This window comes from Pseudorasbora parva, chromosome 6 (genome assembly GCF_024679245.1).
Source record: "Pseudorasbora parva isolate DD20220531a chromosome 6, ASM2467924v1, whole genome shotgun sequence".
In the NCBI taxonomy this organism is placed as follows: Eukaryota; Metazoa; Chordata; class Actinopteri; order Cypriniformes; family Gobionidae; genus Pseudorasbora; species Pseudorasbora parva.
The window spans coordinates 5,682,821-5,701,956 of record NC_090177.1 but is presented as its reverse complement, the minus strand read 5'-3'; the positions used below and the strand labels follow the sequence as shown (position 1 = coordinate 5,701,956).

The 19,136-nt window shown below is 38.7% G+C and overlaps 1 protein-coding gene across 1 annotated transcript; it reads left to right on the top strand.

The window, feature by feature from the left end:
- Positions 1 to 59: 59 nt before the first annotated feature.
- Positions 60 to 16,935, top strand: rnf150b (ring finger protein 150b). The gene is made up of 7 exons (XM_067445490.1): positions 60 to 792; positions 8,550 to 8,800; positions 10,299 to 10,370; positions 10,560 to 10,642; positions 12,352 to 12,448; positions 14,406 to 14,598; positions 15,844 to 16,935. Exons 1-7 carry the CDS (start codon positions 342 to 344, stop codon positions 15,942 to 15,944), a joined length of 1,248 nt encoding a protein of 415 aa, XP_067301591.1. The 5' UTR covers positions 60 to 341; the 3' UTR covers positions 15,945 to 16,935.
- Positions 16,936 to 19,136: the final 2,201 nt, after the last annotated feature.

Genomic DNA, 19,136 nt, shown 5'->3' with positions numbered 1-19,136 from the left:
TTAGCGTGTCGCGCATGCGCAGATCGTCGCTCCGCCGCTAGTGGCCGCTGTTCGCTGAGTGCGCGGTCAGTGTGTGTGTGTGTGTGTGTCAGCAGCTGAAGGCCGAAAACATCCGACACCATGCCTCCGTCGCGCCGCTTCTGCTCGCGTTTCAACCCAACCAACGCGCCTCTCGTGCGTGCAACAGGCTCTTGGGTTTATTAATCAACATATTCGGTCGTTCAAGTCGAGTGTTTTGTACGGTTCATTCATGAGTGTCAGTTATTGCGCCGCGTAAAGGGAGATTATGGAGTGAACGCGCGACTCGCGGCCGCTATCATAACAATAACAATAATACTGCTATGGCACTCTCTGTGATCCAGGCGTGTCGCAGTCTGGCGCTGTCCACCTGGCTCCTGTCCTTCTGCTTCGTGCATCTGCTGTGTTTGGACTTCACGGTGGCCGAGAAGGAGGAATGGTACACGGCGTTCGTCAACATCACATACGTGGATCCGGACACGGCCGAGGTCCGGACGGAAAAAACGGAGTGCGGGCGTTACGGGGAGCACTCGCTCAAGCGCGAGGCCAGGGGCGTGTTGGCGATGCCCGCCACGCCACAGGACAGACACGCGTGCGACCCCAACAGCAGGTTCACACCGCGTGCGCACGGCGCGTGGATCGCGCTCATCAGCAGAGGAAACTGCACGTTCAAAGATAAAATCAGACACGCCGTGGGACACAACGCGTCAGCCGTGGTCATATTCAACGTGGGATCCTCCAACCCCAACGAGACGATCACTATGCCGCATCCAGGTGAATGCACGTGCGCTAGAGAAATACACATGACAGGTTATCAGTGATGGATAATGCATGTGATTAATGCGTAATTGCATATCTCGTTATGTTTGGCGAATGCATGTGTGTGATATTAAGTGCGTAATATGTTTTGTGTGCATGTCTGATTATGTGTGTTGATAAATGCGCTATAGGTTATGCATTATAGTGAATGCACGTCACGGATATTTGATTGCGTGATGGCTAATGCATGTGTGCTTAGGTGTGATAAATGCAATATTGCATATCTAGTTATGTGGGCTGATGCATGCTTTATGATGTGTGATATTATTAAGTGCGTGTGTTTGTTGAATGATAAATGCATGTCTGGTTATGTGTGTTAAATGCACATTTTACGTTAAGTTGGTGAACGCATGTCATGCATATTTTAGGTTGTTTTGGTAAATGTGATGATAATGCATGTTCTTGCATATGATGATAAATGCAGCATTGCATATGTAGTTATGTGTGCTGATGAATGCATATGTGATATTAAGTGCATATGTGTTTAGCGTGGTGATAAATGCATGTCTGATTGTGTGTGTTTGTAAATGCGCAATAGGTTATAGATATTTGATTGCGTGATGGTTAATGCATGTGTGCTTAGGTGTGATAATTGCAATATTGCATATCTAGTTTTGTGTGCTGATGCATGCATATTGTGTGTGTGTGTGTGTGTGTGTGTGTGTGTGTGTGTGTGTGTGTGTGTGTGATATTTAGCACGTTTGTTTTGTTTCATGATAAATGCATTTCTCGTTATGTGTGCTAAATGCACATTTTACGTTATTTAAGTTGTGCATGTGATGCATATTTGAGTGTGTGTTTTGGTAAATGTGATGATAAGGCATGTTCTTGTGCATGATGAATGCATTATTGTATATGTAGCTATGTGTGCTGATGAATGCATGCGATCTTAAGTGCATAGGTGTTTAGTGTGGTGCTAAATGCATGTCTGATTGTGTGTGTGTGTGTGTGTGTGTGTGTGTTAACTGTGTATGTTAATGTGCATTTGTGCAATAGTTTATGCATTTGTAGTGAATGCATGTCATGCATATTTGATTTTGTTTTGGTATATGTGTGGTTATAAATGCATATCTTCCTAAATGTGATGGCTAATGCATGTGTGCTTGAGTGTGTTGATAAATGCATAATTGCATATCTAGTTATGTTAGCTGGTGAATGCGCATGTGATTTGATGTAGTTAATTATGCGTGATGATAAATGCATATTTAGTTGTGTGTGCTGGTGAATGCACATCTGGTTTTATGTGTTGTAGTAAAATATGTATTATGGTGAGTGCATGTGTTTGAGTGTGTTTTGCAAAATGTGTGATGAACGTGTAACGTGTTTTGAAAATGATAAATGCATATCTATCTAGTTATGGGTGATGAATGGTAAATGCTGCTCAGGTGTTAGCTGTTCATAAATGCCTGATGTAAACGAAGGCAGCTTATCTTGGGATTATTCACCTGTTGCTTTATTTCAGTCTGTGTTTCTGTGTCTTAAAAACACACTTCACATTCGGGTATTTACCATGTGATGAGTATGCCTTTATTTAAATAATAATGCATTTGGGTATCTTTGGTTCTGTTTGGAGTGTTTGAACGGTTGGTTGCTCCTGAGCAGGGTTTGCAGGCGTCCAGCTGTGTCTGCATGTCCTCACACATCTGGAAGTGGTGAGCGTGATGTTTAAGAGTAGAAGGGTCACGTCAGCGCTCTCAGAGGAAGCGTCTCTTAGCGGCCCCTGTGAAGTGTTGCTCGCTGAGTTCCTCTCTTTGTTCTGGATCAGTACATCAGCGTTTCTTTTACCCGTTTGCTTTCATTCTCGCTTTGAAGTTTGCATTTTATTTGGGGGTTTGCTTGGTTTTCACTGTGCTTTAAAGTCAGAAAAGACTAAAACTGCTAAAGACATTTTTTTCATTGAAGGAAAGCTGGAGTAAAATATAAATATTGCATATAAATGCGTATCTAGTATGAGTGATACATTCATATTTGGTTGTGTGGTGAATGTATGCTTTATACACTCACCTAAAGGATTATTAGGAACTAATACTGTGTTTGACCCCCTTTCGCCTTCAGAACTGCCTTAATTCTACGTGGCATTGATTCAACAAGGTGCTGAAAGAATTCTTTAGAAATGTTGGCCCATATTGATAGGATAGCATCTTGCAGTTGATGGAGATTTGTGGGATGAACATCCAGGGCACGAAGCTCCCGTTCCACCACATCCCAAAGATGCTCTATTGGGTTGAGATCTGGTGACTGTGGCGGCCATTTTAGTACAGTGAACTCATTGTCATGTTCAAGAAACCAACTTGAAATGATTCAAGCTTTGTGACATGGTGCATTATCCTGCTGGAAGTAGCCATCAGAGGATGGGGCCATGGTGGTCATAAAGGGGTGGACATGGTCAGAAACAATGCTCAGGTAGGCTGTGGCATTTAAACGATGCCCAATTGGCACTAAGGGGCCTAAAGTGTGCCAAGAAAACATCCCCCACACCATTACACCACCACCACCAGCCTGCATGATGGATCCATGTTCTCATTCTGTTTACGCCAAATTCTGACTCTACCATCTGAATGTCTCAACAGAAATCGAGACTCATCAGACCAGGCAACATTTTTCCAGTCTTCAACTGTCCAATTTTGGTGAGCTCGTGTAAATTGTAGCCTCTTTTTCCTTTCTGTAGTGGAGATGAGTGGTACCCGGTGGGTTCTTCTGCTGTTGTAGCCCATCAGCCTCAAGGTTGTGCGTGTTGTGGCTTCACAAATGCTTTGCTGCATACCTCGGTTGTAACGAGTGGTTATTTCAGTCAAAGTTGCTCTTCTATCAGCTTGAATCAGTCGGCCCATTCTCCTCTGACCTCGAGCATCAACAAGGCATTTTCTCCCACAGGACTGCCGCATACTGGATGTTTTTCCCTTTTCACACCATTCTTTGTAAACCCTAGAAATGATTGTGTGTGAAAATCCCAGTAACTGAGCAGATTGTGAAATACTCAGACCGGCCCGTCTGGCACCAACAACCATGCCACGCTCAAAATTGCTTAAGTCACCTTTCTTTCCCATTCTGACTTTCAGTTTGGAGTTCAGGAGATTGTCTTGACCAGGACCACACCCCTAAATGCTTTGAAGCAACTGCCATGTGATTGGTTGATTAGATAATTGCCTTAATGAGAAATTGAACAGGTGTTCCTAATAATCCTTTAGGTGAGTGAATGCAAATTGTGTGCATATTAGTTTATGAGTGTTGGCTTTCAAATCAGTTGTTTTGGTGCATGCATCTACTTGTGTGTGTGTATGTGTGTGTGTGAATGCACAGATATAAGTGATGATGAAAACATGTTGTTAGATGGTAAATGCACATCTCGTCTGGTTATGTGTGTTTGCAGATGCAAATTCGGTTGTGTGTCATGGTGAATGCATATCTGATTGTGTTATGACTGATGCGAGATTATAAATGCACGTCTGCCTTATGATAGTCAATGCATGTGTTTTGATGAATTCATATCTAGTTATTTTGAGTGATTTTAAATGCATTTGACACATGAGGTGAATAGGGTTGCAAAGGGGTGGAAACTTTCCACCGGAACTCTGGGGAATTTTTGAAATATTCCAATTTGGAAATATAACAAGAATTTATTGGAATTATTTGGAAATTCATATAAACTGTATCATATACAAGCATAAATATAAACGTGTTGTTTGGTCATGACACATAAGCCAAATAAAATAAATATGCAATTTTTTAGCATATTGATTTTTCAATGAATTACTTCTAACTAAGTAAATATGTAATAATACATTTATGTTTATTGCAGCAATTGTTGTGTTATTTATTTCCGTGTCACATGAGCCTTCAGAAATCATTCTAATATTATGATTTATTATCAATGTTGAAAACACAGGATTTTTTTTTGTGGAACCTGTAATACTTTTTTCAGGATTTATTGATGAATGAAAAGTTAAAAAGAACAGATTTTTTTTTAAAATAGAAGTCTTTACTATCACTTTTGATCAATTTAACACATCCTTGCTGAATAAAAAGAATGATATCTTTCAGAAAAAGAGAAGAAAAAAGATTAACGTAAGGCCTATTGTTACCATTTTTTAAAAAAATAAATGCTGTTCTTTTTTAACTTTTTATTCGTCAAAGAATCCTGAAAAAAAGTATTGGAGGTAATAACAAATATTAATTGTTTGCAACATTAAGCACGTTGACATGCACATTTAAACGCATCTAGACAGACTGAGCTAACGTTTTGCATGAAATAAGGACTAGTGTTGTCAAAAATATTGATATTTCGATATGTATCGATACTGGAATATCAGAAACGATACGATTCTCAGTTTTTACAGTATCGATATCAGCTGCACTCTCCTCTCTGACCGTCAGCGAGTTGACACACACCGGCATATTCTCACTCAGCCCGGTTAACCTCTGAGCACGGCAAACGCGCGTTCTGCTGGACTTTTTCCTCATGACAGTGTGTTAGTGTTAGTGTGTGATCGGTCTGAATTTCCTGGGATTGCACATAAATTAATTCAACTAATCCCCGCAGATTTAATGCTCACACTGAAGCGCACACACACATAGCCTACCGTAATAAAGCCGCCTCTGACATGATACAAGTGCAAACATTTGCTTCTTTTTCCAGCTTATTATTGGTCAAATACACTCAAAGAACTATCAGTGCACATCTGGAAGAGTATTAACGTGAACACAGTCGCAAACAGTTCAGGAAGAACGAGGAACAGGAGCAGTGTTTAGGATCCATGCGTCTGTTAGTCTTAAAGGGACCGCAGTCATTTGTTATTCAAACTACAAAAAGACAAACGATCAACTTGTGTAACTTTAATAGTTTCATCTGTACGCTATTGAATTTTTTATAAAGAACATTATCCAATGTTGTTTTAAATGTAATTACTATGCATTTTTTTTATTCAGTTTCTTATCTGAATGTTAGACCTACCTGAAAAAATAAAGCAGTCTATTTCATTTGTATCTTCTATTCTATTGCATTTATTTGTGCTATTGTTTGTAATCTGTTTATTTGTTCTTATTTTATTACTGCTTACTCGTCTTTTTAAATCCAATTTACCATTCGAAATCAAGCTTCCTTGTGCTGTGTGTAAGCTATTGCAACACAATTACCCCATTGTAAAAAATACATTGAGATAGAAAAAATGTGTGAGATAATTTTAATAGTAGGATCAATTGATCAATAATTGTTCAAATCAAAACGATGCCCAACCCTAAGGAACATGCTGGCCACATGAATTTTTAGTAAAAAATAACAATGAATAATAACAAGTTCTGTTGTCATATTACGCATATGACTATATGATTTTTTATATATATATATATATATATATATATATATATATATATATATATATATATATATATATATATATATATATATATATATATATATATATATATAATTTTTTTTTTTTTTTTTTACTGTGGTATCGATTTAGTATCGATATATCGATATTTTAGTCTGGTATCGTATCGAAGTCATAATTTTGGTATCGTGACAACACTAATAAGGACATAAGAGACGTGTTATTCTCATCTCATGCAGCTGAAGTAGAAGAGGTTCAGTCAAAACGCTTCATCTGTAACTTCATGAGGGATAATATGAGCTGTAAATCTCATGCTGGCACGCTTTATTAACATCACAACTGACGTAACATTTCAAAAACTCAGAGTCAGATATACGGACATTATTATTTTTGACGTCACTACAAGGAAATAACCCTGTTTATTAATAAAGTCATGTAAATGCGGTTTACATTGTCAGTTTACTAGTTTGCATGTAAACGGGGAAAACTGGTTATTTCAATAAGCTGATATATGTGAGTTATCATCTTACTGGTGTGCATGTAAACGTGCTCAATGAAGACTGGAGTAATGATGCTGAAATGATCACAGGAATAAATCACATTTGAAATTATATTAAAATAGAAGCCCCTTATTTTAATTTGTAATATTTCATAATATTCCTGTGTTTTTTTCTGTGTTTTGGACCAAATGTTTTGCATGCAGGGGTGTGTTGTGTGTATGTGATTGAGAAATGTGTAGAAAATCATCTGAAAGTGCGTTAAATGGTTGTTTTAACCCAAATTATGCGGCAGGATTTTGATGCATTTTCAACTACATTGACGTACCCTGGTAAAGGCTAACCTGTAGTTTAGCACATTTACAATTTATTCCCATTCATTCCCATTAAAGGCACAATATGTAAAAAATTTGGATTGAAATATCAGCATTTTGTGGAAATTTTCTAGGATTCTTTGGAAACTCTCCAGTAGTGCTGGGCGGTATACCAGTTCATACCAAATACTCTTACAGTATTTATTTTTGCTATGATATGAATTTGATGATGCCTTTTAAAGGGTTAGTTCACCCAAAAATGAAATGACTGTCATTAACTCCTCTCCCTAATGTCGTTCCACACCCGTAAGACCTCCGTTCATCTTCACACACAGTTTAAGATATTTTATATTTAGTCAGAGAGCGTATGCAAGTGTATGCACACTATACTGTCCATGTCCAGAAAGGGAATAAAGACATCATCACAGTAGTCCATATGAGACATCAGTGGGTTAATTAGAGTCTCTTGAAGCATCGGAAATACATTTGGGTCCAAAAATCACAAAAACTACGACTTTATTCAGCATTGTCTTCTCTTCCGCGTTTGTTTTCAAACCTCAAATAGTTTATGATTTTAAAAGTGCTTAACTCTCCAAAGTGTATTTTTCTCTCCGTGGTCATATTTTAATATTCATGTGTCTGTAATGGATGAGGTCTGTGTTTCATTGGTTGTCTCCGCACAGCATAGTTTTGTGGGGTTTTGCAAACCTGTTGTAACTCTAGTATGGAAGCTAGTTTGGAAACTTGCCAGAATTTTTTGGAAACTTTAAGGCATTTTTTGGAATCTTTTTTTGTAAACTTTTTTTTAAAACTTTTTTAGGATTTTTGGAAATTTTCAGCATTTTTTGGAATCTTTTCTAGGATTTTTTGAAACATTTTTTTGTAACTTTTTTAGGATTTTTTGGAAACTTTTCTAGGATTTTTGGAAACTTTTCTTGGATTTTTGGAAACTTTTCTAGGATTTTTGGAAACTTTTCTAGGATTTTTGGAAACTTTTTTTGTAACCTTTTTAGTATTTTTTGAAACTTTCCAGTATTTTTTGAAACTTTCCAGTATTTTTTGGAAACTTTTCTAGGATTTTTGGAAACTTTTTTTTGGTAACCTTTTTAGGATTTTTGGAAACTTTCCAGTATTTTTTGGAAACTTTTCTAGGATTTTTTCTAACTTTTTTTTTTTCTAACTTTTTTAGGATTTTTGGAAACTTTCCAGTATTTTTTTTTTTTTTAATTTCAAAACACTTGAACTTTCTCATAATACACACTGCAGCATCAGCTCATTTCTCAGAGAGTCTGAGAACGGTTTGAAGATTTAGTCTCTCTAAACTCCGCCTTTCTGAGAGCTTCCTCTGCCCTGATTGGTCTGTTTTGATTTGTCGAACCAAACTCTTCCAGTCTCAGCTACAGCTACAGTGAGGGTCAAAGTAGACATCGTTACCCTGCAGCCAATGAAGAAGACCATAGACTGGCAATATGCAAATGTGTGGCATTGTTTTATAACAGGAAGTGAGACTGAAATGACTGACGCCTCAGTTTATTCTAAGGGTTGTTTAACGGTTTTCATCTCTGTTTCAGGCACGAGTGATGTGGTTGCCATCATGATCCCTGAGCCGAAGGGTCGTGAGTTGGTTCTTCTGATGGAGAGGAACATCACGGTGCACATGCACATCACTATAGGAACACGAAACCTCCAGAAATACGTCAGCCGCACCTCCGTGGTCTTCGTCTCAATCTCCTTCATCATCCTCATGATCATCTCGCTGGCCTGGCTCGTCTTTTACTACATCCAGCGCTTCAGATATGCCAACGCCAGGGACCGCAACCAGGTGCAAACAACCCCAAAAAACGACACATTTATGAGCTAAAGTGCAGCTGACGTGTCATACAGCCGTCGCAGGTCTGCTTTAGAGACACGTTTTTCTCAAAATGACCATTATGTGAAGGTCAAATAGAGCTGCATGATTCATTTAACATAAAACCAAAATCACGATATGGCATTTTGTAATTAATATTAATATTCATAAATGTGTCATAAATATTACTATTGTAATTTTACAGTTGTAATGTAAAATAAATTTTGTATTTTCTTATACTCTTTTTTTTACAGTAAAATATTACATCGATAATATTTTAATTTTTGTTTTTTGTGTGTGATTTTTTTATGTTTTTATTTAGTATTAATAATAATACATTTACAGTTGTAATGTAAAATAAAATTATTATTATATTTTTCTTTATTCATTTTAAATTCATTTATTCATATTATAATTTTCTTTATTAAATAATAAATATATGAATATTCTATTATACTCACATTTATTATTTTACATAAGTACCATTCCAAATTTAGTTTTTAGTCATTTTTTATATTTTTATTTAGTAGTAGTAGTAGTAGTAGTAGTAGTAGTAATAATAATAATAATTATTATTATTATTAATAATAATTATTATTAATATTATTTTCTTTGTAATTTTAGTTGTAATTTATTTAACAGTGAAATATTACATTTGTAATTTTTTATACTTTATTTAGTTATAATAATAATAATACATTTACAGTTGTAATGTGTAATAAAAGTATTATGAAATGAAAAATATGTAATATACTTTAATATATTTTCTTTACTTTAATATGTATTTGTTATTTTACAGTGAAATATTACATAAGTAAAATTTTTAAGTAAAATTTCTAACTTTTAGTAATATTTTTATTTTTATTTAGTTTTAAAAATACTAATTATTATTATTTTGTCATTTTTTAGCTGTAATGTAAACCAATTATTGGTCATATTTCTCGTAAATGCACATTTTTACAGTGAAATATTACATTAGCAATATTTAATATTTTTGAGTAATTATTTACTACTATTTTAATTTAGTAATAATACTTATTCTTATTATTTTATAGCTTTTTTTGATTATAAAATCACAAAATTTTGTCCAGCTTGTGCAGCCCTGAGATCAAACCACATTCTTCTGCTCCACCGCTGTTACTGCATCGCTGTGTGTGTGTGTGTGTGTGTGTGTGTGTGTGTGTGTGTGTGTGTGTGTGTGTGTGTGTGTGTGTGTGTGTGTGTGTGTGTGTGTGTGTGTGTGTGTGTGTGTGTGTGTGTGTGTGTGTGTGTGTGTGTGTGTGTGTGTGTGTATGTGTGTGTGTGTGAGCTAGACCCTAAAACATGATTACAGGCCACAGGAAAGCAACCGCAGCCTGAAGGCAACAGAGCCTTTCATTACAGCTTTTATGATAACAACAAGAAACAAAGAAACGATGTATTGGAAGGAGAAATGCATTCATTAATCACCTTCTGTTCTCTGATTGGTCAGCGGAGGTTGGGTGACGCTGCCAAAAAAGCCATCAGCCAATTACAAGTGCGGACCATCAGGAAAGGCGATCAGGTGACTGATTAAACATTCAGTATCTTCATCTGTAAACCACTGATTTCTGCTGATACTCAACTCTTTATAATGTGTGTGTGTGTGTGTGTGTGTGTGTGTGTGTGTGTGTGTGTGTGTGTGTGTGTGTGTGTGTGTGTGTGTGTGTGTGTGTGTGTGTGTGTGTGTGTGTGTGTGTTTGTTTTCCTTTAGGAAACGGAGAGTGATTTTGATAACTGTGCCGTGTGTATCGAAGGTTATAAGCCAAATGATGTAGTGAGAATCTTACCCTGCAGGTAAATTTTGTAATAATTTTAATAATATTATATTACATTATATTATATTATATCTTATTAATTATATTGTATTATATTAATTATTTTATATAATGTTTTATATTATAGTTAAAGGGGGGGTGAAGCACTCAGTTTCAGTCAATCTCATGTCAATCTTGAGTACCTATAGAGTAGTATTGCATCCTTCATATCTCCGAAAAGTCTTTAGTTTTATCATATTTATAAAAGAAATATAGGCTGTACCGAGTCTTTCCGGAAAAAACCGAGCGCCTGGAGGCGTATCGTGTGGGCGGAGCTAAAGAATGACGCGGTGACGTCCTCAAGCGTGGAGAAGAAAACGTTACTCTAATAATAACCCATGGCTATCAATCAGATTCAACTAATACAGATATATGATCCAGAATCATTCGGAGGCAGAAATAAATTGAACAGAAGAAACAGCAACAGCAGGACGTCCGTCTCTGTGGTATGGACTGTATTTAGTGGCCTGTCAACATTTGTGTGTCTTTACTCGCAGTTTATGAGGACATGATTCGGTTTATGGACTATTGTATGCGACTAAACCTTAGCAGTAGCAAGCAAAACGGTTTGGTGCACGTCAGACTAGTGTAACGTTATACAGAGAACAGCAATGGAGTAACGCGTTAGACGCATTTGAATGACGGGAAGCACGCGATCGTGTCGTTTACGTGATCTCTACTCATGCGACGATAGCCAACAGCACAGAACGTTTGAAGCAGTTTTACTCACCGGCTGCTTCCAAAGCCAGACCGAACCTTTATCGCTGGGATTTGGTGAAGTCCTGACAGCAGTGACTGTAGAGATCCACTTTGCGACGCGACTGAAGCGATGTTGTGAAGCTTCCCGTCATTTCTGTGTTCAAATCGGTTCAAATGCAGCGCTGCCTTCCCAGAATGCTGTGCTGAAGCGTTGAAGTCGCTCGACGTCACCCAGACGACTGGATCTGCAGCTGAGCGAGTGTTTATGGGCGTGCATTTCCTCTCTCGCTCTAGTCACGCGCGCGCACCCTACCGGGAGAAGAGCCCGTACGGCCCATACAAGGACCTTCCGCTCTAGTAACGTCAAGTCGACCCACACTCGAAAAAAACTCTCCGAAACTTGTGAGAAACCGGAAGGAGTATTTTTAACACAGAAATACTCCATCAAACGTCCAACATTAGTTTTTGAAACTTTGTCTATGTTTAGGATGGGAATCCAAGTCTTTAACAGTGTAAAAAGCTCAGTATGCATGAAACAGCATTTCACCCCCTTTAATTTATATTATATAATATTTAAATTATATTAATTATTTTAATTATAGTATATTATATTTATTATATTATATTGTATTATCGCATATTAATTATATTATATTAATTATATTTTATTATATTATATCAATTATATTTTTATTATTAATATAAAATAACTATTATATTATTTATTTTATATTTATTATATTATATTATAGCATAATTTACACGATTACAACAAAACACAACAGAATTAATAATTATTCTTTTTTACCACAGAAAGAGGATGTACAAGACCTGTGAATGTTCTCTAGATTAGATTGAAGTGAAGCGTGAGTAAAGCCTGAGAGAGAAGGTCTGATCCCGTGTTGGTCTCTCTCTCTCTCTCTCTCTCTCTCTCTCTCTCTCTCTCTCTCTCTCTCTCTCTCTCTCTCTCTCTCTCTCTCTCTCTCTCAGGCATCTGTTTCATAAGGGCTGTGTGGACCCCTGGCTGGTGGACCACCGCACCTGTCCCATGTGTAAAATGAACATCTTGAAAGCCCTCGGCCTCACGGTCAGTGTTTCTCTCCTTCCTCCTGCTAGTTTAAAGTGATAGTTCCCTCAAAAGTATCATGTATTAGGCGTGTATCATGTATTTATTCACATAGCTTAGTAACTCTAATAAGCACCAGTGATTTGCTGGTCAATGTATAAACAACCCGCAGCCGACCGACGTATTCGACTAACCTGCCCGCAACTCGGGCCGCAATGCAAATACAAATATTGTACCCGACCCGCTTCCTGACCCGCATTTTTTAAAGTAGTAAATGCTCATTGTAGCGTCAAATTATTCATTTATTCGTTTCATTTTCTTAACAATTAAGATGCTGCGTGTTTATACAGTCTAATCGAAGTGTGCGTCTCTCCCCCAACTTGCGTTAAGCGTGTTGGGATATCGCACATTTTGTACTGCATCAGGAAAAGGGGTTAAAGGGCTATAAGGTGCTGTTGGTGCCTGAAACAGAAGATTAGCTACTTATTTTTAGCTTTCCTCGTACTGTGTAGAAATAATATTGAATTGTCCCCGGGTTGAGCCGGTTTCTTCTGGCCTCCTACTGGACCTGCAGCGCACGGGGGGGGGGGGGGGGGGGGACAACTACGGGGGGACAAGGGCGAGCTCAGCTCCCCTTATTAAGACAAGGGCTCCCCTGAAAACATGATTTATACATTTTTGGGGGTCTCAAAAAATATTGACAATGTTCAATATTTTCAGTTTTGTGTAATGCGATCATGTGATATACGTGCTATTCCTCATGAGCCTCAAGGTGTGGGCCGCTGCGGTGCAAATCCCGCTCATGATTAAAGCATAATTAACTCAAATATTTATAGAAAAAATAAAACATAATATAACCATTGATCTGCACGCGTCCTGGAAATCCATTTGGAAATTCATATAGCATCATAGCCATGGCAAAAAGAAAACAAGGCAGTTTAATTAACTTTGGTTTTAAGGTAAGGCGTTATTCCCAATTAAGTTTTTGTGGCTGTGTTGTTGTTATTTTAGTGGCGTGATGAGTATCTTAATCGCTGTTCATGTGAACTCAGAGACAGCCTGTTTGTTTATAGACTAATTGTGGGTGACTGTTTGACCTATAAATTAGTGTCAAAAAAGTCAAAATAGTGATTTATCCTATAGTGATTGCATAAGCAAGTAGTGCATATACATAGCTGTTGCGTCTTTGTAAGTCCTCGCGCAAGGAATGAATATATAAGGCCACGGCACGCCCCCTAACACAATCCCAACCCCACCCAATTCAACCCCCTCCCCCAAAGGCCATGGTATAATTCGACCCACTGACACAGAGGATCCTCCTTGCCAATGTATTTCATAGTAAATTGTGTCTAGTAGCCTACTATATAAATTAGAGTGAGTGAGTGAGTGAGTGAGTGAGTGAGTGAGTGAGTGAGTGAGTGAGTGAGTGAGTGAGTGAGTGAGTGAGTGAGTGAGTGAGTGAGTGAGTGAGTGAGTCAGTCAGTCAGTCAGTCAGTCATCAGTCAGTCCAGTCAGTCAGTCAGTCAGTCAGTCAGTCAGTCAGTCAGTCAGTCAGTCAGTCAGTCAGTCAGTCAGTCAGTCAGTCAGTCAGGGAGTGAGTCAGTCTGGGAGTGAGTCAGTCTGGGAGTGAGTCAGTCTGGGAGTGAGTCAGTCAGGGAGTGAGTCAGTCTGGGAGTGAGTCAGTCTGGGGAGTGGTCAATCAGGGAGTGAGTCAATCAGGGAGTGAGTCAATCAGGAGTGAGTCAATCAGGGAGTGAGTCAATCAGGGAGTGAGTCAATCAGGGAGTGAGTCAGTCAGTGAGTGAGTGAGTCAGTGAGTGAGTGAGTCAGTCAGTGAGTGAGTCAGTCAGTGAGTCAATCAGTCAGTCAGTCAGTCAGTGAGTCAGTGAGTGTGTGTGTGTGGGGGGGGGGGGGGGGGGGTAATTGTGTGGCATGTTACTTGTACTTTATGAATGTTGTGTAATTGAATGTTATGCAGTCGAGTGCCGAGTGTCTGAACGATCTTCCTCTGGACTACGAACTCGCTGTGGGGGGCGTGGCTCTCAACGCCATGGTGATGAGTGATGATGTCATGGCCGGAGACGTCGACCCTGGAGTGAGGATGGTGGGTCTCCCTCAGGTCCTCCTGGACTCTGAGCCCCTGTCCCAGGACACCTTGCCAACCGAACAGAGTAAGTGGGATTTTTCCACAATGTCAGAGAAGTCCTAATCTTCTCTAGTGCAGGGCATTGTGGGTAATATTATAATAAATGCATGCCCTATATATGGAAATAGCAAACCATCCAGACAGCCTTGCGTATTTATTAAATTTCTGTGGGGTTAAAGTCATCTTGATGGCAAAAAGTGTCTCATCAATCATCCTGAAATCATCCTATATGTAGCTCAAATTGAGTAGAGAGCGTTTTTTACAACTTACCAGATTGTCCGACCTCCTCACTTACTTTCTTCCAAGCAAGATCCTTTCTATCTCTGTTTCTATAAAGAAAGAAGATGTATCGTGCAGCTCCCGGTCTCCACATATGATTTTGTCCTCATTGTTGTCACTACTAGAGCCAGCTCCTGATTGGTTAACGTGGCGCGAATATCCGTCAAAAGTGTTAACTTCACTATATTTCACTTAAATCCTAATGTAATCATGACAAACTATATATTGTTGGAAAGGTCTAACACTCCTGAAAAGATATGTGTCCATTGTTTTATGATAAAAATTACATGATGACAGTAAAATAGTAATTTATGACGAGAGTGCAGTTGTAACCTTTAACTACTTTATAATGAAAATCTTTTCTTATCTTGACAAAACACATAATTTGAAAGGTCTGAGTCTCAATGTTAAATATTTGGTGACTGTTTTATGATGGAAGTGATATTTGGACAGAAATTTACAGGAAAATACATCAAATAAACAATCATTGGAAATTGAATGACACCCGGTGGTTATTTTTGGTATAGCGCCTAAACAAAATCTCATGGGGACTTCAATTTTTGTGATATCAACTTCAAATTTGGAACACAATTTGGTTAGACATATGGCTTTGATTTCATAGTAATTTTTTTGTAAAAAAAATTTGTACAATATTTTATGTAAAATAAAAAATATTTAGTACTGTATTTTTAATTTTCAGTCAATTTAAACTTTCATACACTTTTCTATTATTTTATATTTTTGAAATGCTTTCACTTCAGCAATAATCTGCTGATTGTCATCGTAAATCAAGACCAAACTTAAGTCTATATTCCAAAGCATTCATGAATTACAACCCTTTAGGTTTGGATAGTCCATTTTCATGACTATTCTCAAAAAGGGACAGTTAAAGGGTTAATATGTGTTCCTCATACTAAAGTGTTACCATGTATTCTCATCTTACGCAGCTATGCTGATGATTATGAATATGATTGTGTTTTCTCCTCCACAGGTGAGTTGCAGCCAATAGCCAGCGGGAGTTCAGAGGGCTCTCTCGCTTTGGGGGCGGGGCATTTGGACATTGACACGCCCCCTGACGACCCAAAGTGTTGATTAAGCCACGCCCACCGCCGGAATTGGGCTCAGACGGGTCGATTGGGCTTTAATCTCAGTGGAATAATGGCCAGTGACTTGCCGTAAACACACTGCCTGTCGAGTACATACTCCATGTTACGTTCATGTCCCCTTCCCTTCTAAAAAGAAAGCAGGGTTCTTTTTTCGTAGACCATCGCCCCTAAGTGTACACTACAGTACACACTTAAGCACTTGGCAGACGATCGGCTCTGCTCTGCTCGACAATCAGACAGTCCCTGTGTGTGTTTTTTTTTCCAAGCGCAGTTGAAGGAACGTATTAAAAGACTATTTTGAATCCGATAAGAAGTGGTTTATTTTTCTATAGAGAAGCATTTGATGTGCTCGAGTTCTGCAGTATTAAAAAAAAAGAAAGAAGAAGAGTATCAGTGTTTAGACACCTTCCTCTAGGAGTTTTTTGGGGGGGGATTTGGTCCTCACCAAAGATACCGGACCTGGATATTATCCTCTTTGGACTGTGTGGAGCGGGACATGTGATGTTTGCTGTGCATGCATCCACCGTTCGCCCCCCCCCAAAAAAACCTTCCCTCATCGTTTACTCACTCTCATGTCCTGTCAGAGCTCTTGATTTTTCTTTTCTGTCACCATAAAACCGGTTGGGATGTGCACACTATATTCAAACAGCTTTCAGACAGACGACGTGAGAGGGTGATTTCCGTAACTCGTTCTTCATCGTTCGGTTTTGACTGTATATTGTAAATAATTTTGTCCATATGAGAGCTGTTTGTATTCTCCTTGATTGCCAAGTATTTTCCATCATGCACTTTATGTACTTAGAGGTTGGATTTTATTTTGAGATTGGGATTTCAGTCACAAGTTTTAACACACACACACTTACACACACTCTCTGTATTACTCACACACACACTCAGTAGAGGTTTGTTCCCAGTATTTTGCACGTGTTTCAGTCAGACTGTGCTTTGAATATTAATAAATTTTAATGTCAGTTTTTTCTGGGTGTTAAACTGTGTCGTCCTCATTCACACATTCTGTGGCCTTTGATGATGTCACATGATTCCGCCACATTTAAACGTTACAGTGTTTCTTGTCAGTTAAAGCTGGAAATTCCAAAGCGACTCGTGAACATTCTAAGCTTTGTTCTAAACTCCGGAGAGCAACAGATCTTTGGATTGTTGCGAAGGTGAGATGTGTTTGATGTGCTAGAGCTGTGTTCTCACACACACACACACACACACACAGTAAACGGTCAGTTCAGTTCATGTGTGAACGCAGGCAGGACAGAAACCAATCATTTACAGACGAGCAGTGTTGGGGTTCAAGTTACTGCGAAAAGTAATGCATTACAATATTGTGTTACTCCCTTGAAAAGTAACTAATTGAGTTACTTTTTAAGAAAAGAAATGCGTTACGTTACTTTCGCTTTACTTTTTCTCATCTTAGTTTTTATAACAACAAAGTTATATTTTCGTGCAAATGTAAAGACCGCTTCACACCAACATTGAAATAATAAACCTCAGGCTGAGGTAAAAATGCAAATTCATGCATGTACAGTAGAGGACGCCGCTCAAACAAACCTTTCAGCTGCAAACCTTAACAGTTCTCCAATAAAAACATAAAATCTAAAGTAACTTTTGCTTTTGGTTTAACATCGAACGTTAGCTGCAAGTCTGGTCAATATAAAGGTAGATTAAATGCATAAAAATACTTGTTTTATTTCATAATTAAAGGGTAACTAAACCCTAAACCGACTTTTTTTAGTTAATGATCTGCAAGACTGGGGCTTTATTAATGCTGTTTATTGATTCGACACTCAGTTTCAGTCAATCTCATGTCAATCTTGAGTACCTATAGAGTAGTATTGCATCCTTCATATCTCTGAAAAGTCTTTTGTTTTATTATATTTATAAAAGAAATATAGGCTGTACCGAGTCTTTCCGGAAAAAAACGAGCGGCTGGAGGCGTATCGTGTGGGCGGAGCTAAAGAATGACGAGCGCACAAAGCGGTGACGTCCTCAAGCGTGGAGAAACCCATGGCTATCGATCTCAGCTAATAGATATATGATCCAGAATCAAATTCGGAGGCTGAAATAGAAACAGCAACAGCAGGACGTCCGTCTCTGTGGTATGGACTGTATTTAGTGGCCTGTCAACATTTGTGTGTGTTTACTCGCAGTTTATGAGGACATGATTCGGTTTATGGACTATTGTATGCGACTAAACCTTAGCAGTAGCAAGCAAAACGGTTTTGCACGTCAGACTAGTGTAATATTATACAGAGAACAGCAGTGGAGTCCGTTAGCGCATTTGAATGACAAAGAACGCGATCGTGTCGTTTACTGATGTTTACTCACGCGACGATAGCCAACAGCACAGACATTTGAAGCAGTTTTACTCACCGGCTGCTTCCAAAGCAGGACCGAACCTTTATCGCTGGGACCGCTCCGTCAATAACAAACTTCTTGGAGTGTGGAGATCCACTTTGCGATGCGACTGAAGCATTTCTGTGTTCAAATCGGTTCAAATGCAGCGCTGCCTTCCCGGACTGCTGTGCTGAAGCGTTGAAGTCGCTTAATGTCAAAGTGGAGGAATGAAGTGGAGCGCGGCGTGGACTATAACCGACATTAGTGTTCACTGACGACTGGATCTGCAGCTGAGCGAGTGTTTATGGGCGTGCATTTCCTCTCTCGCTCTAGTCACGCGCGCGCACCCTACCGGGAGAAGAGCCCGTACGGCCCATACAAGGACCTTCCGTTCTATTAACGTCAAGCCGACCCATACTCGAAAAAAACTCTCCGAAACTTGTGAGAAACCGGAAGGAGTATTTTTAACACAGAAATACTCCATCAAACGTCCAACATTCGTTTTTGAAACTTTGTCTATGTTTAGGATGGGAATCCAAGTCTTTAACAGTGGAAAAAGCTCAGTATGCATGAAACAGCATTTCACCCCCCCTTTAAGGTTGAACGGTGGCTACTGCAGTCGAATTTTCCTATTGGACGTTGTGGTGCTTCGTGACGTAGGATGGTACTTCCAACGGCTCACTACCAAGCCCCTGGCACGAGCTCACCGCGCCCTAAGACATGTTTTCCCGTGATCACATGATGAGAACGGCTTCAGTCCAGTATGAGCGCTCATGTTACATGAAGTAGAAACATTATGAATGAAACTTTCTGGTCACTTGCTTTCAACATC

Excerpts from the sequence above, each read along its gene's own strand:
- rnf150b (XM_067445490.1), top strand. The coding sequence starts at position 342 with ATGGCACTCTCTGTGATCCAGGCGTGTCGCAGTCTGGCGCTGTCCACC. Across the intron at positions 8,801-10,298 it reads ACGCCAGGGACCGCAACCAG|CGGAGGTTGGGTGACGCTGC; the intron begins GTGCAAACAACC and ends CTGATTGGTCAG. Across the intron at positions 10,643-12,351 it reads GTGAGAATCTTACCCTGCAG|GCATCTGTTTCATAAGGGCT; the intron begins GTAAATTTTGTA and ends TCTCTCTCTCAG.